Source organism: Spermophilus citellus (genome assembly GCF_964194105.1).
Source record: "Spermophilus citellus genome assembly, chromosome: 10".
NCBI classification, from domain to species: Eukaryota; Metazoa; Chordata; class Mammalia; order Rodentia; family Sciuridae; genus Spermophilus; species Spermophilus citellus.
The window spans coordinates 84,661,643-84,688,099 of NC_138197.1; the positions used below are offsets into that span (position 1 = coordinate 84,661,643).

General features: G+C 43.6%; 1 protein-coding gene across 1 annotated transcript in view; it reads left to right on the forward strand.

Moving 5' to 3' along the window:
* RASSF3 (Ras association domain family member 3) overlaps positions 1 to 25,579 on the forward strand; it is a 69,677-nt gene extending 44,098 nt beyond the window's left edge. Inside the window, exons 2-5 of the mRNA XM_081309471.1 lie at positions 15,441 to 15,548; positions 17,830 to 18,067; positions 19,913 to 20,022; positions 22,855 to 25,579. Of these exons, the coding sequence (XP_081165597.1) occupies positions 15,441 to 15,548; positions 17,830 to 18,067; positions 19,913 to 20,022; positions 22,855 to 23,004 (606 nt within the window). The 3' untranslated portion in view covers positions 23,005 to 25,579. The remainder of the gene's footprint in view (positions 1 to 15,440; positions 15,549 to 17,829; positions 18,068 to 19,912; positions 20,023 to 22,854) is intronic.
* The last annotated feature ends 878 nt before the right edge of the window (positions 25,580 to 26,457 follow it).

Below are 26,457 nucleotides of genomic sequence, written 5' to 3' on the forward strand. Positions count from 1 at the left end.
CGGAAGTGGGGGCAGAAAAGCAAGAAAGTGAGAGCAAAGTAGTTGAGAGCACAGTGGCTCAGAAGTGTTATAGGGACGGGTGTGGAAGGAGGGTCAGGTGAGGAGGCTGCACAGATGGCCAGCCAGAGGGGGAGAGTAGAGCCAACCGAGACTTGCCTTTCTTCTGCATTGGACATTGCCAAGTCTTGTCTTTGTTTCAGAAACTGATCGGTGCTTTCAAAAAATGTTTACCCCATGGATGTGGTGACGCACATCTGTGGTCCCAGCTGCTTCTTCAATTTAGTGAAACTCTGTCTCAAACATAAAAAGGTTTGGGGATGATCTCAGCGGTAGAGTGCCCCTGGGTTCAATCTTCAGTACTGCAAAAAGGGTGAAAAAATGCCTCGCTGTAGGGAACATAGGAACACATTTATTTTTTGCAAGTAGTCTAGTTAACAGTTTTCATTTGTTAATTTCTGGGATAGTTTTTAGTCTGGTATGTGCATACATGTTTTCTTTCTATTGTGAATTTGGGGTTGGATCGTGGCTTCTATTTTAATAGAATTTCTATCTTAGCTGTTTTCCCTTTTTTTCTTGGTGTTGAGATATTCAAGGAGGATCACATTTCATCCCGCTTTGCTGCCTGTGTTCTCTCATTTAATGGAGAAGGAGACAGGAGTAAGGCAGATGGAGACCAAAATTTACCTTTTAACTCCCATAACAGATAAAGCCGATGTGGAGAATGTGGCTGTTCCTGAGGTCCAGCTGCAGAGGTGCAGAGGACACCCCCATCTCCAGAGTCAGAGCAGACTGTTGGCCTCTAAAAGGTCAGAGGGAGGGGCTGGCTGTGACAGGGGCCCACTTTCTCCTTCAGACTCAGGATTCTTTTAGTTCTGCATTTCCATGGAGAGGTAAGAACTCTGTGAGGTTCTATACTTTCTTAAAGTAACACACCGGCTGGCAACAGATTTTTCCTGGGCTCTGGAGGCCATTTGGTGTGAGTAGAAAGGGCATAGTTTCGGAGTTGGCCAGGCCTAGATTCATATTCTTCTTCTATGACCTTGCCCTTGATTTATGCATCTATACAATGGGGTTAAGGTTTCCCCCTGAGGTTCTGGGTGCTTTACATAAGGTATAGTGTGAATGGTGCACTTCCTCAGAACCAGTGAAGCAGATGTCACCCAGCCTGCTCAGGGTGCTTTCCTCTACTCCAGTCCTTTTGTTCTCAGCTCCTTGGGGTTTGGAGCGTCAGGTGATTGGGGACTAGTTGTCAGTAGAGTGGGGTGTCGATGGTGACTTTTCAATTTGAATTTTTGGGAGGAAAAAAAATTGTTCTTAAAGAAGTAAATAAATCAGAAGAATTGAATGTATTATATCTTAGGACAACTTGGGTCATACCTGGAATTGATTTTGTAGTCAGGGTTGAACAGTGTGGCCTGTTTAACCTTGAAAAGAACACCCTTTCAGGGTCTTTTTATTTTTTTAGTTCTGTTATTTTTATTTATTTATTGTGGGTATTGGGGATTGAACTCAGGGGTGCTTTACATGGTACCTATGTGGTACCTTTTTTGCACTTTGTTTTGAGACAGGGTCTTTTTTTTTTAAGAGAGAGAGAATTTTTAATATATATATATATATATATATATATATATATATTTTTTTTAGTTATCGGCGGACACAACATCTTTGTATGTGGTGCTGAGGATCGAACCTGGGCCGCACGCATGCCAGGCGAGCGCGCTACCACTTGAGCCACATCCCCAGCCCATTGAGACAGGGTCTTGATAAGTTGCTGAAGCTGGCTTCAAACTTGGGATCCTCCTGCATCAGCCTCCTAAATTGCAGAGATTATACCCATGCCCAGCTAAAGTTTAGTTTCGTTGTGCATGTTAGAGGACTCTATGAATGAATTCCTGGGGGAGGAAATTGGTGGCTTAAGTGAATAAACATAAAGACAAAACTTTCACATATATGTATAAGGGATCTGGTCCAGAACATGTAAAATCCTACCTTCTTTCTTGGTGTTTCCTTAGATGTCCTGGATAAAATAGTCTCTGTGTCCTCAGGGACACTTGCTGCAGGCAGTGGCACACGTGGGGAGAAGGATGTAGTGCTGAGCAGCGCTTTCCTGTGTTTAATTCTGTGCTGACCCTCCTCTTGGTGTCTGCCACTTGCTTCCTGTCCAGAGTTTTAGCTTGGAGTGAGGTCCAGCTGTGAAGCTGAGTCCTACATGTGCTACATGATTTAATTCAGTTTCTCTTTTTCTTCCTTCTGCTGCACATCAGCCTTTTGAGCAGGTTTGCAGTCCAGACCTGTAGCCGAGCCCTTCTCTGGGGTGGCTGCCTGGGCCTCCGACCCCAGCATGAGGAAAGGTGGAGCAGGCTTCCTCTCAGCCTTGGACTTCCTGTGCTTGCCACTGTGGAGGAAAAGGATCTGGAGGCCTTGTGAACCTTCAGGTTATACAAGTAACACTCTTGCACGAACAGAGACAATGTAAATTGTTGTAAATTAAAAAAAATACTGGCAGTTCAGTTTCCAGGGTAGTTGGAGGGTAGCTTTTAATTATAAATTGGTCAACTAATTGAGTAATGTTAAAAATCTACCTTTCCTCTTGGCAACCCTTGTTAACAGTATTCTTATTAACTTTTTCATGGCCAGAGAAGTCTGTTTTATTTCACAGATCACAGTGGCAGCCTCTCTTACCTAAGGGATCTCTGTTTTGCTCTTTCTGGCACCTTCTGTGTGTCAGTCTCTAAGGGTAGCCGGCTGTCAGTGTGGAGAATGCCCAGCCTTGCCCTGGTGGTGCCTCTGTTTATTTGGGGGTGGTAGTCGGCACATGAAAGTGGTCTGCTGGCAAAGCACTCAATGGCTCTGTGTTTATTTTTGTTTCCAAGGCTGCTTATTTTATTTTTTTATACATGAAATCCTTCCTGCCTTTCCCAGATTTTATTTTTCGTTCCCTGATTAACTAAGTCATACAGACTCCAGAGACGTTCTTTTGAATTTAGTAAAAATTTAGAAATTTAATTTAGAAAGAGGAGGGGGCACCCTCAGTCTCATCAACCAGACACAAACCACTGTCAGTGTTCAGCCTGTTTCCTTTCAGTTTTTCGGCTTTTCTTCTTCTTTTTTAAACATTCTTTGTCCTACAGAGTATATAGTTTCTTCCCTGATTTCTTTTTTCATTTCATTTAAAAACTCTTCTGTAGGCTTCGTGTTAACAGCTCCTATATGGCCTTTCTTAGGAGATGGCAATATTTAGCCATTTCCTTAATGGTGGAAATATAGTCTTCTAAGTTTTAAATTAATTGTCTTTGGCTTTGGCCAGATTAGTAATTTCCTAATAAGTTGACAGGTATGTTACTACCCCACTCTACAAAATTCACATGGCTACTGTGTCTAAAGGACCAAGCCTCCATAAGCTGAATGGGTGGAGGGGACGGCCGGACATCCCTGAATGCTGTGCTGTGGCCCATGGGCCACTCCTCCTCTTACTTGCTTGTCCTTACTGTCTTTGAATCCAACAGACCTAGGTACAAACCTCACTTGGCCCCCCACTCACTGCATGTTCTCCGGCGAATTCATACTCCAAAGCTTGTTTTCTTTCTAGCAAAATAAGAGTAATCATAGTACCCAGTTCTAGGGTCTTTTTTTTTTTTAAGTTGTAGGACACAATATCTTTATTTAATTTATTTATTTCCATGTGGTGCTGAGGATCGAACCCAGTGCTTCATGTGTGTGAGACAAGCGCTTTACCACTGAGCTACAAACCCAGCCCAGTTGTAGGGTCTTTATGGGAATTTTTTGTAGGAATTTGGTTGGGTCATGGAGGGTGTGGGATGGTGTCTAGAGTATGGTGGTGACAAGTTCACCACGGGGACCTGATACTGTCCACATCCTACCTTGTGTCCCCTCCCAGGGATTTGGATTGGCTGATCCTCCCCCATCCATTTGTAGAATAGGGATCAGATAGGAAAAGGAGGCAGAATAAGAAGAGGTGGAGTTGAGAAGAGTTTTCTTTCCTTCTAAATGTAGAGAATTTCATGTTTCAGGTTGTGCCTGAGCCCTCAAAAGTCCGTGTGGGCTGGCATTAGGCCACCTGGCTGGGGTTTGTGATGTGTCCAGGAACACCAGGCCTGGACATTCTCCCTGCAGAGGACCAGCCCAGCCCCCCTTCTTTCCACTTAGTTCTCTCTGTGAGCATTGCCTATCCTCACTCTGTCCAGCTGGAGTTCCTGACATGCCCACCCACACCAGAGCAGGAGGCCAGGAGGGGGTCTCTGGGAAATGTGCAGCTCTTGAAGGCACTCATCCTCCTGGGTTTTATTTGAGTAGCTCTACTGTATGTTTTGATTATTTGACAGTATTTTTGCAACCTTGGTAGGAAGGAGGAAGGTGATTCCCTAGAGCTGCACTTTGGGAAGAAAGTGGTTCTAAAGTAGAGATGGCTGTGTGGGTGTTCTCCGTGGGGGGAGTTTTGTGCATGTGTCATTATCCTGATGATGGAGGGCAGTAGAGGTGCTTCTTTCTTGTTCTTTGCTTGTTGCCTGTGGCAGAAGGAGTCCTGTACACTTTGTACTTAGGACATGCTTTTGAAGAACTAGAAACAGAGGCATCTTGAGAGGAGCATAGGGTGCTAGGGAGGGAATGGACCCTCTTCTGACTTGCAGATTTGTCTGTTAAAAAAAAAAAAATGCTTGGCTACGTGTGATAGTCCGCACCTGTAATCCTAGCTACTCAGGAGGCTGAGGCAGGAGGGTCACACGTTTGAGGCCAGCAACTTAGTGAGACCCCCTTGTGAAACCCTCCCTCAAAATAAGAAGTGAAAAGGGCTCAGTGTTTGAGCTCCCTGGATTCAATCCCCAGTACTGGGAGTAGGGAAAAGCTGGTAGGGTTGGGGGTATAGCTCAGCACTTGCTTAGCAGGACTGTTGACTGTCTCCTTGTTCTTTGTGGTACCGCAGACTTCATATGGTACTAGTGCATGGTATGTAAACATGCTGGGCTGGTGTATTTATAATCCAGGCCCTGGAGGAGTTAAACCGGACTCTCTTTGGGGGCATGGTTATCCCATACAAGTTGCTGTCTCTACATTTTCAACTCCATTGCCTGAAAATACAGAGTTTAAGTTGATATAAACCTTTCTTCATGTGGTGGCAACTTAGATTCACAATTGTCAAGGAGGAAGACACCAAATCCTCTGTGGAACCTTTGAACCCTGGTGATAAGGGATTGTTTTTTAGGTAAGCTTGCTTCAGATAATTTCCCTTGGGGTGATGGTCTACAGAAATTTCTGATTTTCTTAATACTGTTCTCCAAATTAAGTTTCTGTTGGCAAAGTGTCCACTTTTTGTTTGCCGACCTCTGCCCTTGACCTTCAGATTCCTGCTGTTGGTGGAGCTGGAATGACCTGGAACCTGCAGCACTTCCCAGACTGCCCCACCTGCCTTCTTGGTCGCTGCAGCATTTCTCTCTGCTTCCTGTTGGGCTCACCTCAGAGGAGTCTTTTAGTGCCTTTCTCTGAACCTTCCCTTATCACTAGGGTTCAAAGATTACGTAGAGGATTTGGCAGTCAGGAGACCTGACCTTAAATTCTGACATGACTAAAAGCCCCTGTGGCCCTGGACTTCGAGCCTCTGGAGCCACAGTTGTAATTGCTGTTAGCCAAAGAAAACACACGGCTGGGTGACCCTCAAGGCCTCGACCAGAGAGAAGTTCTAATCTAGAATTTGAGGTGGTGTTATGTTGGGACTTGGCATTGTCTTGCTAGTCTCACTTCCTTCCTGACCTCCTTAGTAAACTCTTTTTTCCCCCCTAATTTTTTTAACATTCACTGGACTTACTTTATAGTATTTGCCTAGGGTAGTATTGCAGATGGAATAGAATATTAGAAAACTGACACCGAAAGGGACCGTAGTCCAGAGGTGTCTTTTAATAACAGGGAAACTGAGCTCTTGAGGCCACGCCTTCCCTTGAAAACCTGAGAATCCACTGCTGCTTCCATTGACTGAGCCCACAGAGGAGGGCCTTGGTGAGAGTGCTGACTCACTGGTGGCCACGTGCCTCATCTAATTCTCCAGGCTGATTCACTGGTTGTAGATGATGGCCCTGAGGCCTCTAATCGTCTTTCCTCTCTTGCCTAGATCACCTAGATTTTGAAGAAAGTTAAGCCAGTTGTGAAATGTGTTACCTTTTAGAAATTAATAGCTTCTTAATTGACTCCCTTTTAAAACATGTCAAGATGGGATTCCTAAATCTGAGTGTAATCTGGTATGCCTTGAGGTTGGGACCTCAAGCTGGGGCACTCTGGGGAGTCGGGTCCACCTCCAAGTTTGTTTTCTGGCTCTAAACAAACGAGTGGCTGTTTGACTATTGGCACACGAGCCAGTTTTAAAAGTACAACCATATAGGGTATTGGTGGAGTGGTAACCCGGGGGTTTAAAAAGTGAGGTCATGGAAGGCTCAGATGAAGCTCTTTTAACGTGTATCACAACTGCAATTAATCTTATTAACATGCTGGGCCTGTGCCTGCTTTCACAGCCCTGGGTGAGCGAGGGTATTTAAGGGGCAAGCTCTGAAGGACTCTTGTTCTTTGATGATACAGATGGATAGCAGAATCATATAAAATATTGTATCTGATATTGTAAAGGCATCTTGTGTGCCTCTGAAGATTTACTCAGTTTTGATTCTCGAGCAAAAAACCTCCTGCGGATTGATAAGGCACACAGAAGAGGGTGGCTGGCAGATGCAGACTTGTGGCTGGGCTCCGTGACCAGATCAGAATCAGTTGATGGATGGCGCCCACCTCTCTGTCCAGCACCGGCCTAATTTTAACAGAGTACTCTGGTTATAAAAGATTTAAAAAAAAACATGGTAAGGTAGTTGATAAGTAAAAGTAAACACAGGAGCCACAAGTTCTAGAGGGTGCCTGGAGCCAAACTGATGGTAGCATGGATGTTCCAACTGAGGGCTGCTATGGTTAGGGTGGCTTCCTGGGTGGGTGGGATCTTGAACACAGACGACCACAAGGAGAGCAGCAGGAGGAGTTCAGCGTGTTCACTGGTGGGGCGGTGCGGTGGTGGGAGGGCAAGCAGGCAGTCTGTGGCACACTTTTTGAGTGTGCTCTTGTTCTTGTTTTTCTTTCTTGCTGGTGCACATAGGAGAAGGCTAGTGCAGACCTCCATCCTTATCAGGTTGCTGCTTAGTTCTATTCTTGCAGCCTATTTTTTGGAAGTCTTCTAAAATACCCATTTAAGCTCCCCTGGGTGTCCTCTTAGGTGTTGTTTAATAAGCAGGCTTGGGGACAAAGAAGTTCCTTAAAATTGCCAAGTTCAACCATTATGGTTTAGGTGTGTTAGTAACCCCCTAATGAATACAGCATCCATTCACTAAGTGAATAGCTAATAAGACCCCAAAAATAATGTGTCATTTGCTTGTAATTAATGAGCATCACATCTATACCATTATAATAAAGTTCATTTTCTTAAGGTTTCCTTGCTGTGTGTGCTTTTACTGGTTTCTTTTTCTTACTTTTTTTGGAGGGGGGTCCTGGGCATTGAACCCAGGGGTGCTTAACCACTGAGCCACATCCCCAGCCCCCCCCCCTTTTTTTTGAGAGAGGGTCTCACTAAGTTGCTTAGGGCCTCACTAAGTTGCTGAGGCTGGCTTTGAACTTGTGATCCTCCTGCTTCAGTCTCCCAAGCTGTTGGGATCATTGATGTGCATCCAGCTGCTTTTACTGGTTTCTTAACTGCAGAACTTATTAGAGACTTTAGTATTTTGAGGAGCATTGGGAGTCTTGGGAGAGGCAAGCAAGAGGTTCAGCAGTGCCCTTGCTGTCCACAGACCATCTTGGAGGATCAGTGTCCATGGAACACTGGAAAATGCGGCTTCCCGCTGTTCAGTAGTGCTGTGCACATTGCCCTTGTCCTTTCTAGTTGCCCTGTTTTCCACTCATTTTTCCCACCCTGAAACAACAGGGAGGACAGGGATAGGAGGCAGCTGTGAGATCCCTCTTGTCCTTGGCAGTTGGAAGCATGAATATCACCCAGTAAGCCTACATGGCAGCATAGTAAGAGTTGCCTGCCTGTAAGCTGAATGCAGGCAATGTGAGCTCCTGCATCCTCACAGAAATGGAAATAAAGTACCAGCTCTATATTTTACCATTTTAAAATATTTATTTATTTATTTTAGTTTTTGGTGGACATAACATCTTTGTTTGTATGTGGTGCTGAGGATTGAACCCGGGCTGCACGCATGCCAGGCGAGCGCTCTACGGCTTGAGCCACATCCCCAGCCCCTATTTTACCATCTTTAAAACAAAACAAAACAAAAAAAAACCCCTCCCATGTGGCAGGGGAACAATCCCAGTGTAGAGTGGCCAGGATGAATCAGCATGCTGGGGCTGCACTAGATAAGCACTGGGTATCCAGACATGGCGCCCCTATGGATTTTCAGATCGGTGCTATGAGAACACAATAGTGGGCAACATACTGTATTTTTAAGGCCACCACCAGCATCTCTGAGCACCCCGAAACGGCTCTTTTCATTTTTTCCTTCAGGAATAGAATTGGATTTGTGCTCTAGAACAGGTGTCTTTTCTCCTTAACATCCTGTTGTATGTTGTTTTCTGGTTGCTTTACTCTCTTTGTTCCTCATTTGCCTGTGTCCATTGTCGTCTAGAGTTACACTGTCCAGTGTAGTAATGAGGTTTAAAATTCAGTTCTTCATTTCAAAGGCTCAGAAGCCACACATGTGGCTGCTGGCACAGGTACAGGACATTGCTATTGTTGGGTAGCAGAAAATGCTGTTGTTGGGTAGCCTTGGTGTTTGTCGAGAACTTGATCCCTCCTTGAGAAAAACTTTCTGGGCCCCGTAGTGTTCTGCCTGCTTTGAGAATTTTTTGGAGAGTATGGTTCTGAAAGTGAAGAACTCTGGACAGTGAGGGTTGATACTAGGCTGTCCCCCATGGCCTTTCTCATCCATATTTTCATTAGCATTGAGCAAGACATGATTCTGGCCTGAAGGACCATGGGGCACTTGACTACTGAGCCACATTTCCAGCACACACACAACGCCCCCCACCCCTGCTTTTTAGTATCAGGGATTGACTCAGGGGCACTCAACCACTGAGCCTCATCCCCAGCCCTGTTTTTTATTTTATCTAGAGACAGGGTCTCACTGAGTTTTTGCTAAGGCTGGCTTTGAACTCTCAATCCTCCTGTCTCAGCCTTCTGAGCCACTGGAATTACAGGTGTGTGCCACTGCACCTGCCTCCAACCCTTTTTATTTTTTATTTTGAAACAGGGTTTTACTAAGTTGCTTAGGCCCTTGCTAAATTGCAGAGGCTGGCATTGAACTTGGCAGCCCTCCTGCTTAAGCCTCCTGAGTCGCCAGGATCACAGGTACACCTCCCCCCCACACACACACCCAGCCCCCTTCTGTAGTCATCATATGGTCTCCTCTTCGAACACCTAAAAGTCTCCTTGGAAGAACTTCTTTTTTTTTCTTTTTTTTTCCTCATCCTGTGGATCATACTTTAAAATCTAGTTCAGGAGCATTTAACTTAAAGAAACACTTAGAAGTAGTTAACATGTCGATCCCCTCCAGACTGCTTGCACTTTGGCTCCTGGAGTTACTTGTTTACTGAACTCTGTAAACGCCTCATTGCAGGCCTGCATGGGGTTTGTGTGTAGGTCCCTCCCTGATTGCGGTAGAAAGATATTGCTGCCAGAGAATTTTTTTTTTTGGTTGGGTCCACGGTACCTTATTGGGTTTCCTTGTTAGAATAGGGCCTGGCAGGATGATGTCTAGTGGAGTCAGTACCTAGATTCAGTTCAGTTGGAGCTGGCCTTGAACTCCATTTGCAGGAGAGGCCCACTTGATGTTTAATCTGTGTGTTTACAAGACTGGAACTATTCTTTTTGTATCACACTGGGCACCCTAGTCTCTTGGGACATCAGTAGGCAACTGCTTGTTTCCAAAACTGGAGATGAGATTAAAAGTAGGAATTCATGATTTCTGAGTCTAGCCTGTAAAAAACAGCGACGGGTGTGGTAAGTTCATCCTTCTCTGCGGACACAGGCTGAACCCCAAATTCAGCTGTCCAAGCAGATGCAACCTGGAGCAGTGGGGCCTAAGGGCCAGGTGATGGCAGCACCTGCTGAGCATCTATTATGCCCCTGGCATCAGGCACTGTGCAGATAGTGTTCCTTGGTCAGAAAATCTCTGTTTGGTCCCCCACCCCAACCCCTTCTTTTGAGACCTGTCAATAGCTTGCTGTTTCCTTCCTTCCTTCCATTGTTGATAATGGGACAGTGGGCCTTGTGTATCGTAAGCAAACACTCCACCACGAAGATACATCCCCAGCCCTGCTTTATTTCTTGAAGAGGTCTGTGATGCAAAATAAAAAACCCCAAACATACACAAGGGGGTTCGGGTGGGGAGTAAGGCAAACTTTACCAGGCTGTCAGCCAAGAAGAGGCAGAAAGGCAGGAACTACAACTGTCTCTCTGAGCTTGAAGTGCTTGGCACAGAGCCTGGCCCCAGTAGGCACTCAGTAAATAGTTGTTGAATATGAGCTTATGTTATATCTTCTTACAGTTGTATAATTGTTTTGCATATTTTACAGAGATAAGAAGACAGGTTCAGAGAGGTTAAATAACTTGCCTTTGGTCGCACAGCTAAAACATGAGGACCTTTTTGCACTTTGATCACAGAGCTAGAATGTGAGAACTGTGATTTTATTTTCTGTAGTGCTGGGCATGCCAGGCAAGCAACTGTACCACTGAGCCACATCCCAGCCCTGTTGTTGCATATTTGTAATTGTAGAGTTACAGAAGAGTACAAGTAATTCTTAGGCCCTTTACCCAGGCTTGTTAGGTATAATCTTGGAAAGCCTGATTTGCCACCCTGTGGGAGCAGGCCATGCCTGCGCATTTATGAGGTACAGGGTGTGTCCCTTCTGAGAAAGTTTACTGGTTAAAAAAACAAACTGTGATGTGACTCCACCCAGGAACTAAAGCTAACCCAAGAGCAGCTCTTGAGCATTCACTAGCTGAAAATACGAGGAAAAAGTCTAGAGGTTGTAATTTTTGTAATTTTGCATGGAAGAACTCCCTCTCTGAGGAACTGGAGGTCGGGGAATATAAAACAAAACTGACTGAAACAAAGATGACTTGCAACCTGCCAAATAGACACTCAGGCATGGCGTCAGACCCTCCCTGGCTGCCAAGAACAGTAACCAATGCATTATTCACGGACTGCTGCTCGCTGTGCCATTTCCTCTCTAGCCTTGTAATGAAAGATTCATGCTCACTCTGAGTGTTTCATCTGTGCCACGCCTTCAGTACCACCTTTTAACCCTCGCCTCGCATTCCCCCCTTTACCGCCTTTGCCCTGCTGAGTTAAAATCACCACCACCCCCATCTTCCTACCCATACGACTGTATTCCAGAGAATTGCAGTTCTTACAAATGCTCAGTGTATTTGGAGGAAGGAGGATTCTTGCCCAGATTAGCTAAAAAGGGAGTTGTTTTTTTTTTTTTTTAAGTTCGAACAATTTGGAGGTTTTCCAAGTTAGGGGTCTTTCTTTGGTTTGGAGGCTAACTGAAACCAGTGTCTTTGGCCCCAGGGCCCAAGCTGGCTTTTTCCTGCTGCCCAGACCTCCAAGGGCAGCTTGCTTGGTTATCACTTTGGAAGCATTCTCTTTTTGGCTTTCCTTGATGGTACTCAGCCTGTGCTGGGCGTAGACAGTAAGCAGTGTGAGGTGGGGTGGCATCTTCTTGCAAGGTCCCCTGCACTTAGGCAGGTGCCTGGCACGCAGCAGATGCTCAGCGAACATTTGCTGCATGAGTTGGCCTGCCAGCATGGCTTCACAGCCCTCTGGGCTCTAGCTGCTTTCCTGGGATTTACTTTCTTTTAATGATGAGATGTTTAGCCTGGAGAGGGTCCTGGAGATGCTTGGGTCCAACTCTTTTCTGTTTCTGCTCCCTGCAGTTTGCTTGGTTTTGATTCTGACAAGAAGAGAGACTTGTTAGAAAAGAGTATCTCAGTTATCTACATATGAGTGATCCAGGGGAAGTCGCTCTTTCCAGACTGGCTGGCTCTTCTGATTTTCCTCAAGCTTCTAAAACTGTTGACTGTGGCCTGATGATGTGGAGGGGGGCAGGGCTTAAGGATGGATGCTAAGTTCAGTATTATCAGCAAAACCTGTAAAGAAGAATTAACAAGCTTTACTTAACTTTTTCTTTGCTCTTAATCTTAATACACAGCCTTCACCCCTTTTCCTTCTCTTCATTCTTAAGAGTTCTCACTTAGGTGAAGCCCTTAGGATGTGTGTTTGCTACGGTATACACGCAGTTAACTATTTGGTGTGTGTGTGTGTGTGTGTGTGTGTGTGTGTGTGTGTGTGTGTGTGTTGGGAGGGGACCCTGGCCTTGCCTACCTCTAGTCCCAGTCCTCACGTGGAAGTTTTGCCTCTTTAATCACCACAGTGAAAGCAGCATCAGATCTTTGCAGATGGATTGTTGATTAGACCAGGAAGTGCTGCGGAAGTGACTTACTCTAGTCTTTTCATTGGAAGGAAGTGAGAGAACCAGCTCAGAAAGGTTGGTAACCCCAGAGCCCTGTATGCTGGTGACAGACCAGGGGCTGGATCCTGGGTCTTGCTGGAGCAGTGTGCTTTCCATCCCGCCTTCTCATGTCACATCAGTGACTGCACAAGTCCCTTATTGTTTTCTTTTAAGTACTCTGTCCTTTGTATTTGTGGAAACGTATCTGTGGATTCAACCAGCCAGTTGCATCATTAATAAAACATGTATAAACTTTTTTCTTGCCTTTATTTCCTAAACAATACATTATAACTGTTGACAACATTTATATTGTGTTAGATATTATAAGTTATCGAGTAACCTGGTGTCACACATCTGTAATCCCAGCGACTTGGAAGGCTGAGGCAGGAGGAGTGCAAGTTCAGAGCCAGCCTCAGCAACCTAGTGAGGCCCTAAGCAATTTAGCGAGACTCTATTTCAAAGGAAAAAATAAAAAGGACGGGCAATGTGGCTCGGTGGTTAAGCACCCCTGGGTTTAGTCCCCAGTACCAAAACAAAACAAAACCAACAACAAAACCCACAGTACATTGTAACTGTTGACATAACATTTATATTGTATTCAGTATTGTAAGTGATCTGGTGATGATTTCAGGTATGTAGCAGGATAAGCAAAGTGTATGTGCAAATACTATTCCATTTTGTATAAGGGACTTGAGCTTCTGAGGACTTTGGTATGAAGCAGGGAAGCATCCTGGAACCAATACGCTGCTGATCCTGAGGAACAATTGTGTATGTGTTGAAAGTCTTTGAATAATTGTTAATACTTAAGAGACAAAGGCTACCTCATTTTCTTCTTCAGCGGTGGTCAGTAGGTGGCTAATTGTGGACTGGAAAGAGCAGAGCAAGCCAAGATGGGATACATGTTTTAAATTTCCTTGGAAATAGTCACTGAAGCTTTTGAAAAGTTAAACCACAGCTTTCTTCTCCCCCCTAACCAGTGACACCAAAAATAAGATTTGTGCTGGGGTTTTCCATGAGCAAACAGAATGCTCTTAAGGGGCTTACAATGATTCTCCAGTATTACCAGGCACATTGAACCCCCCAGACTTGCCAGGACAGTGCTGAAATGGAAAATGCTGAGATAATGTATAGTTAGGCACCCTCTTAGGGTCTAAAATCAAAGAACTTGAGACTCAGTGGCTCACAATTTCTTTTATACTCTATTCTCCATTCCTGCCCGCTGTGGGGTGGCCATTCCTGGTGTATTTATAACTTTAGCTCCCAGTGAGTAGATGGGAGCATGTCCTGCCTGGATAATATCCATCCAGTCTGGCTGAGCAGGCATATTTTCAAAATTCCTATTTTTTTTGGGGGGGGGGGAGCCTGTTTGGGGAATATGAATTATCAGATTTTAATTGCTCTTCTCTTGGTCTTCAAGATTTTTAGGCCCCCCTGTCTTTCAAAGTTGCTATTTAGGTTTGAATCTGATTGTGCAGCTTTTCTTTGAGTTTTCAAATGTTAACCTACACCAGAATCTTGGAGACCAGTTCAGTGCAAACAACAGAGGACCTGGATTAAAATGCAGCTTGGTCTGGTACTAGTGGGGTTATCCTTGGATAAGCCACTTGACTGTAAATCTTCTCTTCTTATCTGTAACATGTGGATGCTGATTAGCTCATTTGGGAGAGGATTAAATGAGAAAACCCATGTGGAGGTTCTTAGTGGTCTCAGTGGTTGGAGTTAGTGAGGGTTGTTGAGCCTTGAGGTCAGGCTTCAGGCAAGTTCTGCTGCTTCCACTGAACAGTTTCTTTCTTTTAGCAGGTTAATTTACTTCCTAGAACTTGATCTCATGTGGAAACTGGAGTAATAATGCCTACTTTGTTGCGGGGGTGGGGGGTGGAGGGGAGTGAGGGGGGGGGTTGTAGCTCAGTGGTGGAGTGCCCACCTGGCATGCATGAGGCACTGGGTTCGATCCTCAGCACCACATAAAAACAAAATAATGTGTCCACCTAAAACTAAAGATACATAAATAAATAAATATTTTTAAAAATAATGCCTACTTTGTTGGTTGTTGGGAGAATTAAATGTAATACAAGTTCAGTGCCTGGTATACGTGTCTTTGTGGGGGGTCACAAAATACTACAGTTTGGCCATTCGTGACCACATATTAGCTACTGCATAATGTCATGCACTGGTTGAGTTTTTTAGACAATGAATTATTAATGAATTCTTCACAGTATTAATGAATTCTTCAAGGTGTGGGAAGGTGAGGGTAGATGAGATTGGAGTGGAGGTAGGAGTGGGTAGGTGGAGGGAGTCATGCTCCTTGTTCTTGGCTTTGTTTGGAAGACAAATTACCTTCTGTTAGTTGTATATAGTTTGACGGGTCAGTGATTAGTGCTGATTAATAAATACCTACTAACTACTGTACTTTTTGTGGATACCTTAGAGCTCTTAAGATCCTAATGTTCACAGAATTTGCTAAAGAGAAGCTTTTGGTGTATGTCTTTAAATATTGTTTAAAATAGAAATGGCCAGATTAGGAGACTCTCTGGGGGAAGGATCTTTTTGTAGAAGGGAAATTTACAAAAACAGTTCTGCAAAATAATATTTAATGAAGTGTTGCTTTTAGCTTCTGACAGATTGTTTTACTTGCTATATGCCTTTGGAAGACTCTAGTCTGAGGAATAAGGACCATATTGGTGGATGAGACTGGAGAGTTAGGAAGAGAGAGAGAGAGAGAGAGAGAAAAGAATGTGTGTGTGTGTGTGTGTGTGTGTGTGTGTGTGTTTGAGATAAAGAGGGTAAAGTGCTCCCAGGTGCTCTTATGTGGAATATAAAAAGAATCCTGGCTTATCTGCATTTTTTCTGTGATCATTAATGTGTGACATGGCTCTTGATTTTCTTTCTAGGATGTGGAGAAAGAGAAGGAAATTCACAATTACCTCAGCAAAGAGGAAATCAAAGAGAAAGTTCATAAATATAATTTAGCTGTCACAGACAAGTTGAAGATGACCTTGGTAAGTACCCCAATACTATTTAGGCTGTCACCTGTCTAAAAACAAATAGAAGTTGTTGGTGGTATAATCTATGTATTTTAAAATATTTAAATAGTATTTCGTATGCAGAATAGAAAGATAAGACTATTTCTGCAGCTTTCAAATTAAATCTGTATTTTGAAGTAGCTTTGTCTCAAAATCAGTGGTTAGGTTAACCTTAAAAAGGTGAAATTTTGGGGCTGGGGTTGTGGCTTAGCGGTAGAATGCTCGCCTAGTGAGTGCGAGGTCCTGGGTTTAATCCTCAGCACCATATAAAAATAAATAAATAAAATAAAGGTATTCACAACTACAACTAAAAAGTAAATATTAAAAAAAGGTAAAATTTTATTTTAAAAGATATTGTGACCCCTTTCTTTTCCCCAAAGGATTTTCTAGATTATCTAATATAGAGATGGTAACCAGATTCTAATAAGACCTCAGGTATATTCTGTCTTGTGTAAAATAAGCATGAAAGTGTCAGGAAGATTTTGTTCCCATGGATTGAGTACGTTGAGCTAAGATGTTTTTCCCCTGGCTGTCAGTGTAAGATAGGTACATAATATTCAGCTTCCTGTGTTGTTGTTACAGGCATCTACAAGGTTGTACCACACTGTTTGATGTACTATCGGGAGTGGGGATGTAGGAGGGAGGAGGTCAGGGCTTGGGGGTGATGAAACGGATCGACAGCAGAGCTACAGTATTCATGTTCCTCTAAAATGAACTGGCCTCTGTCCTCACTCACTGATTGCCCTCCCATCTGGTGACCTCCCTTGCAGCTCCTGCCATCCCTTGGTGCCACTTTCCAGGGCCCCTGCACCCCTGCCTCTCACTCTATTGCTTGCGAAGTGAGTTCATTAAAAGACGGATGGCCTGTTTTAAACAAATGAATTCAGGAACCCTTGGGAGGAGGAGCTTTTAACTGTGAAACCTTATGATAAAGGATCCCATCCTGGTGGCAGTGTGCCCAAAAGTGGGGAGAGGAACAGATAATCCCAAGATTATTCTTCATTATTTCAATAATGATAGTTCTTTTTTCAAACATATTTTTCATCAAAGGAGAAAAGTTCCGCCTGCCATGGTTTTTATTTCTTCCCCCATGGAGATTAAAGCAGATGCAAATTTCCATATTCTTTCCAAGATAAAAAAATTTTAAGTGTTGTACAATGCACGAACAAGGGAATTAGTGTTGCAGATTCATCTTCTGTAAAGGAAGAAAAATAAGGGGCCATGAAGGAGGTCTTGAACATTGAACTGTGGTATTTGTATATGACACCTGATGACTTGTTTTAGTAAAACACAACTGTCGTTTTTTTTTTTTTTTTCCTCCCTAAAATAAAATGAAGACGGGCTGGGGATGTGGCTCAAGCGGGCTCGCTCGCCTGGCATGCGTGTGGCCTGGGTTCGATCCTCAGCACCACATACCAACAAAGATGTTGTGTCCGCCGAGAACTAAAAAATAAATATTAAAAATTCTCTCTCTCTCTCTCTCTCTCTCTCTCTCTCTCTCTCTCTCTCCCTCTCTCCCTCTCTCCCTCTCTCCCTCCCCCCCCCACTCTCTTTAAAAAAAAAAATAAAAAAATAAAATAAAATGAAGACAAGACCATTATTACTGTTTTGGCAACTGAGACATAGTACTTCTACTACAAATTAAGATGAATATTTGTAATATCTTTAGGTCACATAGTAGCTTGAAGTTTAGGAAAAAAAAATATGTTACTTAGAGCATAAGAAATGCACCCCATGCTAACTCGGTCTAGTATGTACCTAGTAGCCACTAGGAGCAAAACAGCCTGTTTTCTTGTCAGCTCACCATTCTTGGGTATTGCAGAGTCCTAACTGTGGGCTTTTTTTGGGGTCATAGCTAGTCATCAGTTGGGGATGCTGTTTCCTTTAAGCATTGAGTCGATCTTTCATTCATTTGGGTTTGGCTAGCATCTGTTCCACTGGCTATAAGCTCACAAATGGCCACTGACCTTTCACCTGCAGTTTGGAGGCCCTGGTTCCCGGGCTGGTGGCTGAGCAGGGGAGGGCATCTTCGGTTGGCACATCTGCTGAGCAGACTTTGCCTCTGCAGGCGCTTTGCTGCGGTGTGTTAACCTTCCTCCAAGGTCATTCCCTTGGGGGAAATTTTCAGTGAAGTCGTGCTGCAAAGCTCCAAGTGAAAAGAGCAAGAGGAAGAGCTTCCTGTTGGGCTTTGATACACTCCTGTCCTAAAACGTGCTGACCACATAGCTGAGAGTGGCTTTTCTTCTTCCCTCTTCAGAACTCAAATGGGATTTACACTGGTTTCATTAAAGTGCAGATGGAACTCTGCAGACCTCCACAGACTCTTCCCAGCGCCGGGACAGTTACCCCCAGCAGCATTGGCTGTGTGAACACACTTCACATCAGCAGTACCAACACTGTCGGCGAAGTCATCGAGGCCCTGCTCAAAAAGTTTCTTGTGACCGAGAGCCCGGCCAAGTTTGCACTTTATAAGCGTTGTCATAGGGAAGACCAAGGTATGCTGCCTCACCTAAAAACGAAGATGGTCTCTGCTTCTCTTTCTATCCTTTGTCCTCATGAGCCGGAAGACCTATTTTTTACCTGTGTCAAACTACCCCCACTTGGGGGCAAGTTCTGGAAGCTTTGGTGATCATGGCAGACACTTAATGTTTCCTGGCTGTTCATGGTTTTGAGTTGAACATTTGCAGGTCTGAGGAGCTTAGAATCATCTGCATGTGTTGGGCGTTTCTGTAGGAGTTGTTGATATGCACAGAGAAGGAGCTTTGATTAGTGGGAGCATAGTGGCTTTGATTTTAATGCCCTTTAAGACACAAAAGAATATTTCTGTGCTTGAAGTTTTCAGTAGCATGATTTACATTTGATGCTCATCTGCACACACAGTGGTTTGCTGGACCTGTATTCTCAAAAACCTTGAGGATGGGGAGGCCCATATCAGCACATTTCAACTCACTGATCAAAGTGGCCCAACCCTGCATGCTTCTGTTTCCTTAGCTGGTTGTTGCATGGGGACATTTTGGCACCCTGCCTCTAGAGGCACATAAAATGAGTGAATAGCATTTTGATCTGGGGTCTGTCTGAGCTTCATATCCATGTTCAGTGGGTAGAAGGAATTTTTGATTACTTCATGAAACTGAATAAGATATTCTAGGTCAGACAGTCTAGCAGAAATTGATACCTGTGGTGGACAACAGCAATTTATGCTAATTTGGAAACAGTATGTGTAAGTCATGAACTCTTTGAGCTTGCTCTAGTTTTTCTCAGTAAAGCCTAAATTCACCATGAAAGAAAATATATTGACCTTACTTGATAGTAGTGTTCTTTAGTTACACAGCATGAAACATAGCTAGTTGCTGAATATGAGTACATTTGTTTAACACATACCATGGGGATAGGCCCTGCAGAATACAAAGGTAAAGAGGTCAAAGGTCCCATCAGAGAACACAGGCTCAGCAGCCTGGGAAATGTGTGCATCTAGAGGGAAATTGGCACCTACAAAGCAGTTGCACCTGGAAGTACCCAAATAATGTAGTTCTGCTCCAGTGGCATTTTTATCTTGCTAGCTTCGGTGTTAGCTCATCTGGACTTCAGCTATGCAGTCTAAAAGTGAAAGCATCTTGTTGAAATGACTGACAAATCTTTCAACAGCACAGGCAATACTGCGCGCGCTTGTGTGTGTGTGTGTGTGTGTGTGTGTGTGTGTCAGAGAGAGAGAAGGGAGACACTGTTGTAAAGCCACCAGAGCTTCTGTTCTGATGCTTCATTCATTTGCGGTTGCCAGTTACGTATCTGTGTGGAGATTTGTTCCAAGAGCTTTGAATTTATATTCTTTGGACAATATATTTTCATTGTCAAAGGGGTTGAAGAACCTTTTAAAAAGTTTCTTATTGCCAGGTGCAGTGGCGCATGCCTATAATCTCAGCAAGGCCCTAGGTACCTTAGACCCCATTTTAAAATTTAAAAAGGGCTGGGGATGTGGCTCAGTGGTTAAGTACCCCTGGGTTCAATCCCAAGTACCAAAAAATTAAAAAATGCTTCTTATCTTGCTTTCTAAAAAAGGAACATAACTAATTAAAAGCATATTTGGGGTCTAGTAGCTGTTTAAATTTATTCTTGGAAATTATTTCCTTCTTAATCAAGGTACAGTTTATATTGGGCCAAGAGAATGGAAATGGAATCCATTTGGCTCCCCTGTGGTCTGCTGGTACCAAGCTGAGGGGAAGATGGGTAGACATGGACGCATTGAATTGGAAGGAGAGGGTGGCAAGGGGCAAGGGGCATGGGGCCGAGGAGTGCTGAAAAAAATGCATTTGTGACGTGGTGCTGCTTGTTTCTTTGCCTAGTCTATGCCTGCAAGCTCTCAGACCGGGAACATCCACTCTATCTGCGTTTGGTAGCAGGGCCCAGAACCGACACACTTAGTTTTGTTCTTCGGGAACATGAAATTGGAGAGGTAAGTGATTGTGTGATGTGACTTTAAACTACACAGAACAGCTGGCCCTGTTTTATTGCTCTCGTCTAGTGACTTGACCGAGGAGGAGGAAGCCGAGTGGGGTGGGGGACATGCAAGAGGGAGATATTTTGAATAATCAGAAATAAACCCAAAATTAATCCATAGTGTAATTTCCTCGAAGTACTGTATTGGTCTGCGCTTCTCCTGGGTGGGAGGAAATGCGATTTTTTACTTGTTGGTATCCAGAGAGGCATTTTCAGCCCTTCCCACCTCCACAGGGCTCTGAGCCAGCTAAACTTTGAAAGTTGACACTCCCAGTGTCTGCTACTAAGAAAAGTCTCCAGGCTAATTTCATTCTAAAGGGAAATAAAAGGAAACGTGATCTCTTTGCCACAGAAGACATTTAACTTTCTAAAGTATTTTTCCCCCTTGCCCAAATGATTAAGAAATGATGTTTTATATATGTCTACATCATTTGACATTTTCTCTCCTGGGAGGATTGTATTTAGACCATAAAAAAACAAACAAACAAACAAAAAAAACCACTTTGGACTGTCCTTTACATCAGTTGTCAACTTTAAATGACACTTGAGCAAACTTCCTGAACTCTGGGTCTCAGTATTCTGCTAAGAACAGGAAATGGTGTGAAATGTTGCATGGGACAGCAAAAACAGGGTTTCCAGCTTAAAAGTTAGGAAACAGGACTCTGTTTCCTTTTGTTTCTGTATTTGGAAAATGACCTAGTTTTTCCTGCCCTCTGTTTTAAAATCTGTAAAGAGGAACTAAACCCTTTAAAAGGCGAGGCCCTAGGTAACTTAGTTTTGAGTCACAAATTGGAGAATATATAAATGTGATATATAGTATATTTATATATAAGTGTAAATTAGAATTACTCCAGGGAGTTTTAGGAAGATTGTTTTGCTTCTATCATTTTGAAGCTTTTTAAGAAATTCAGTCATTCTAGGGAGAAAACTGGATGCAGAAGCTTTGCAAGGTGGGCAGCGTTCCTCCAGACCTACTCTGGACACAAGTGTAGTCTCATCCACAATTTATACCTCTTGTTATTGAATTTTTTTTTTCAGCATTTCACATAGTTTAGTGCAGCTAGAGCAACATTGGGGAGGAATTGTGTTTTGAAATTAGAATTGTGCTTTAATGTTCTGGACTACTTTATTGAACCTTTGTTCAGTGTTTGCTTTTCACTTATTGAAGGAAGCTAAACTGGGGGAAGAAACTTTGTATAAGCTGTCAGGGGTGGTAGAAAAGATTTTATAATGTCTCTATTTTTAAAAATGAAATGTTAAAATTTTTCCATATTAACAGAGTGTTCTAATGTAGAAAGTTGTGCTCTCCTACTCCTTGATTTCTCATTTTCTTTTTTTGGTACTAGGGATTGATCCCGGGGCACTTAACCACTGAGCCACATCCCTAGCCCTTTTTAATTTTATATTTAGAGACAGGATCTCACTGAGTTCCTTAGGGCCTCACTAAGTTGCTGAGGCTGGCTTTGAACTTGCAATCCTCCTGCATCAGCCTTCCAAGCCACAGGGATAATAGGTGGGCGCCACCGGGCCTGCTCATTTTCTTTACTAACCAGCTTTAGTTCACCTCCGGGAAGCCTTCTTATCATTTAACCTCTTTGGTGGTTCTTTTCATGCTCTTCTTTGGTGGTTCTTTTCATGGTCTTCTCTGTGCATTTATATTGGGTTATCTAACTAATTCTACCTCATTAGACAGCATTTCTAACTTTGGCAGTGATTCTCAGCCAGGACCGAGGGTCCTCTTTGGGTTGGGAGGGCGTCTTTGAAAAAAACTCGCCAGATGATGCCAAATACTGTCCTTGATATTCACTGCTTGAGTTTAAGGAAAAAAAAAAGTGTATTTTGTGCTTACTAAGTGTACCAAGTACTGTTAGGGAAATAGAAGTCAGCCTCAGGGGCAAGAGACAAACCCCAAATAGTGAGAAGTATGAAGTTGCAATGTAGGTGAGGTGTAGGTGAGATAGATATTAAGCAAATAATTATTAATAATTCCAAAATCTTGATTGTGATCAGGGCCACCAGTGCTCAGTGAGAACTTCTAGACTTAGATGGGCAGGGAGGAGTTGTGGAAAGGCCTCATGGAATCAGTGGCATTTAAGATGAGCCTTGAAGAGTGGGTAGGAGTTTAGCAGGTTCCATGGAGCAGGGAGACTATGTGCCAAAGCCCCGGGTAGTGAGTGAGGCACAGTGTGAGAGAGACGGGGTTGGAGAGGTTTTGGGGTCTTTCAAGACTTAACCTAAACAACCCAGGGAGCCTGTTGATTGCATCCAAGCAGGGAGAGTCATGACCAAATTTGCATTTTATAAAGGGTTGGCTGTTGGGGGAGCGGATTGGTGGGCTCAAGTGTGCAGTGAGGAGGCCAGGTAGGCTGTCCCAGGGTGCCATAATGATGGCAGCCACACTAGGGATGAGCAGAGTTGGAGAGAAAGGGTGTTAGAGAGGTGTTTGGGAGGTGGTGAGATTGATTGTGGGAGGTGAGAAAGCAGGCAGTGAAGATAGTGATCAAGGTAAGATGCAGAGAGATGTTTCTGAGGCTTTGGGGGGGGGGTCAGATCAGGTGAGAAATGAGGTAGGGATGTGGAAGTCTTTGTCCTCAGCCATTTTGAAGAAAGCAGCAGGGAGGGGAGCTAGGGGCTGTTGGGAGTGAGCTGAGTGGGAGTGAAGAGTAAGAAAACCAGGGTTCTGAGGAGCTGGGCCAAGAAGGGAGGGCAGCCACACCGCCACTTGCTCAGGACAGCTTTCCCTCTGGACTCTGAGTTAAATACCTGGCACTTTTTTGTATTCTCACAGTGGGAAGCTTTCAGCCTTCCAGAACTGCAGAATTTCTTGCGCATCTTGGACAAGGAGGAAGATGAGCAGCTGCAGAACCTGAAGAGGCGCTACGCGGCCTACAGACTCAAGCTGGAAGAAGCCCTTGGCGAGGTGTGGAAGCCTGGCTAACGCCGGGGGCATCTGCCAGGAAGGCCCCAGTTGGGACCCATGTTCAAAGAGCAGCAAGTGCCTCTCTTCAGAGAGCTGTTTTATTGCCCCATGATGCTAGGGTCTTCCCCTTTTATCTCTGACTTAGTTCCCAAAGCCTGGTCACGCAGCATGCTGCACCTCATGCATCCTGTGTAAGGGACTCTGCGAGCTTGTTCTGTTACAGCATGGCGGTGTTACCTCTTGCAAGCTGCGAACCTGTAGGCATCAGGAGCATTCTAGAGTGCTTGAAAGCATGAACTCTGGGTTTTTTTTTTTCCTTACTCTCTCCTAGTTGTTTTAATTATGTGATGATGTTAAGCTTTAGGATGTGCAAATGAGTTTTTAAAAGCTTAACAAGGAATCTCTGAATACTTGTCCTATGTTGAAACTACCTGTCTGTATTTTTGTTTTCTAACAGTAAAGGAATCTATCCATGTGAAACTGAAGGCACAGGAATCTAGGAATTCTGGGGAATTTGGGAAGGATTTTGTAGGAGTTTGACAAAGAAAGTAAAAGCAAGTTTGGAAAAAGGATTGTGTAGAGGTGAGGGCTCTGAGGGCTGAGGAAGGTGGCAGGGGGTAAGTTGGTGGTAGAAAAGAAAGGCCTTGTTATTTGCTTGTAAATGAGTTAGATGAGAAGTATTCAGTGTTGAGATGTTAAATGCTTTTTAGGATTACTTTGATTTCCCAATGAGAAAAATGTGGGGCAGAGCCAAAGAGGTAGGAGCTAACCCCAAGGAAGGACCCAGCAACTCTGGAGAGTTAGGCAGGTGGATGGAGGTGAGCCCAAGGTGGGTCTCATGCAGCTGGATCTGACCCCTCCGTTCCTGGACACCCAGGTTCTCCCGTCTTCAAGTGAAAGATCCTACTGGTGTGCATGGTCTGTGTAGGTGGGGCCTGGTCAGTTAAATTTATATAATATAGTTGTGTCTACCCCCCACCCCGCTGTTGTTTTCAAAGTTGAAAAGGAGTTTGGGTAAGGGCAGATGTTTTCTCCTCGATTATCAGCCAGGAGGTTTATCAAGTACAGGGCTCACATCCAACTTGTGACAACCATTATTCCCTTCTCTTTTATTCCACCCTTCCTTTTCCTCTTCATTACTTCCTCCCTCTCCCTTTCCCCCCTCTCCTCCCTCCTTTTCCCTCTCCCTTTCTTCTGTTCTCACATGCTATAGAACAGGGATGTTGAGTAAAGACCCAGCACTACCACATCATCCTCAGTTCTGAAGGACTTGACTGCAAGGAAGAGGGCCCTCAGGATCGAGGGAAGTCCACACTCAGCTGACCACACACCGGGTGTTCATAGTGGAACTATTGAACAAAAGTGCATGTTCAACCAAAGAAATGCATGTGCAATAGAAGCCTTCCTTAATACAGGCAAAATAACCTCATCTTCTGCAGTGACTTACAGATCTGAGAACAGCGGGGAAGGTGTGCTGTGGTTCCAGTGGGGTCTTACAGTCACTATTTATAATCTAGATTTGTTTGTTTATAAATTCCCAAGGAATTGTTAACACGTTGGTGACACCTAATGGATTCTTTTTGAAATTCCAAGGTGCTTCAGTTCTTTGCCTCGTTAGTGAACTGTGCCTTTTACTGCATTATCTGTTCCCTCTTGGTGGCTTTTCTGACTTCAGAGAATACCCATCTTGTGGGAGGCAGATTTACATGTTGGTTACACTGTGCCACATAAAATTACTGAGACAATCAAATCTTCTTAAGCTTTTAAGGAAAGTTGTGGGGGGGAAAAGTAGAACTAGCTATAAATTATGCATGGCACACATTGTTTAATTTTGCATGTAACTTCTTTTTAGTGCATCAATGAGGTTTTAGTGACATTGTCATCCAACACTTGGCCTTTGTTGTTCAGGGAATGCCTTCATGATTTTAATACTGGTTTTCCTATTCAGACTGTGGATTGGTTTTGAATATACTGTTATCAACCACCTGGTCTTTTAATTACTCATCCCAGTAAACTTATAGTTTGTGAAGCATTTGTTTCTCAGATTCATGACACTGTTAGAACCTGAAGTAGTAGCTGATGGGTATCTGTGAATTCTTTTTTTTTTTTTATTTTTTTTACTTGAAGTAGATTGTCTGAAATAGGCATATTCTCCTCTGCGTTTATCCAAACCTCCCTGTCATGTGCACTACAAGTTACAATTTGGAAGTTACTGTATTAAAATTCTGTCTGTTCATGGTTCTAGAAGAGTGATGTTCTCTCCCAAACACTGGTTACTGCAGCAGCATTTTTAATGTTGTAAAATAAGAATAAAGGCTCTGAAGGCCAAAGATTTTAAAAAGTCATTTTACAAATGTTATGTTAAATTAAAACTGAGCTTTGCTGTAATACTGTTTTCTCTTCAAAATGTGATGGTACAGGAAAGGTGTTATATGAAGGGGTGGTATTGCAGGGGAGCATTTTAAATTGCAGAAGTAAAAAAGTTATAATATTTATAATTTTGATGAGTTTATTTTTATAGGGAAGATTTTTCTCCCCTGAAATTTTTTCTGGAATAGCAAAATGTTTCCATTATTAAAAATTGAAATTGTTAGTTGATGTTTGTGTGTTTTTATTTATAATATGCTGGATTTAAGAGAAAAAGTCACAGGAGTAGATTTGACTATAAAGAATTACTATACAAGGGCTGGGGATGTGGCTCAAGTGGTAGCGCACTCACCTGGCATGTGTGCGGCCCGGGTTCGATCCTCAGCACCACATACAAACAAAGAATTACTATACAATGAACACCCTGTGATCACTACCAAAATAGAACCTTGCCCAGTTCTTTGGAAATCCTCTCCCTCCACCCCTACTCTTGCCCTGAGGTCTTCTACCCCTGAAACAGAACATTTCCAACATACAGTGGTATTTGCATTTTGGGCCAATGTGACTCTTCTATATACAGAGGAAGAAGGGCATCTGGGGACAGCAGTCTGGGCTGGGTTTACCCTTTCTGCCTCCATGCCTGCTTGCAGGGCCCTTTTCATGACTACACTGCCCCCTAGAGGGGTTGGCAAAATAGAAGCCAGCTTGCTAGGGAGAAGCATTTCAAGTACCAGAGCTGCTTCATAATGAAGATATGATAGAGAATTATGGCTCTCAATAGTTTTCCTTTTTCACTGAAATATCCAGAGGATTAGGATTCTAGATTGGGAGTTCAACCTGTATTGCAACCCAAGGTACTGTGGGGTTGGGGGGTGTCTTGGAATTTCATCCCTTAAAAGGAATTAGCTTCCTGCCCTAGGTTTCTTTTCAGAATTTGTTGCCAATTGAGAATTTTTTTCAATATATTTTTTTAGTTGTAGGTGTGGACACAATACCTTTATTTTATTTTTATGTGGTACTGAGGATTGAACCCAGTGCCTCACACGTGCTATGAAAGTTGTCTACCATTGAGCCACAACCCGAGCCCTCAACTGAGAACTTCTA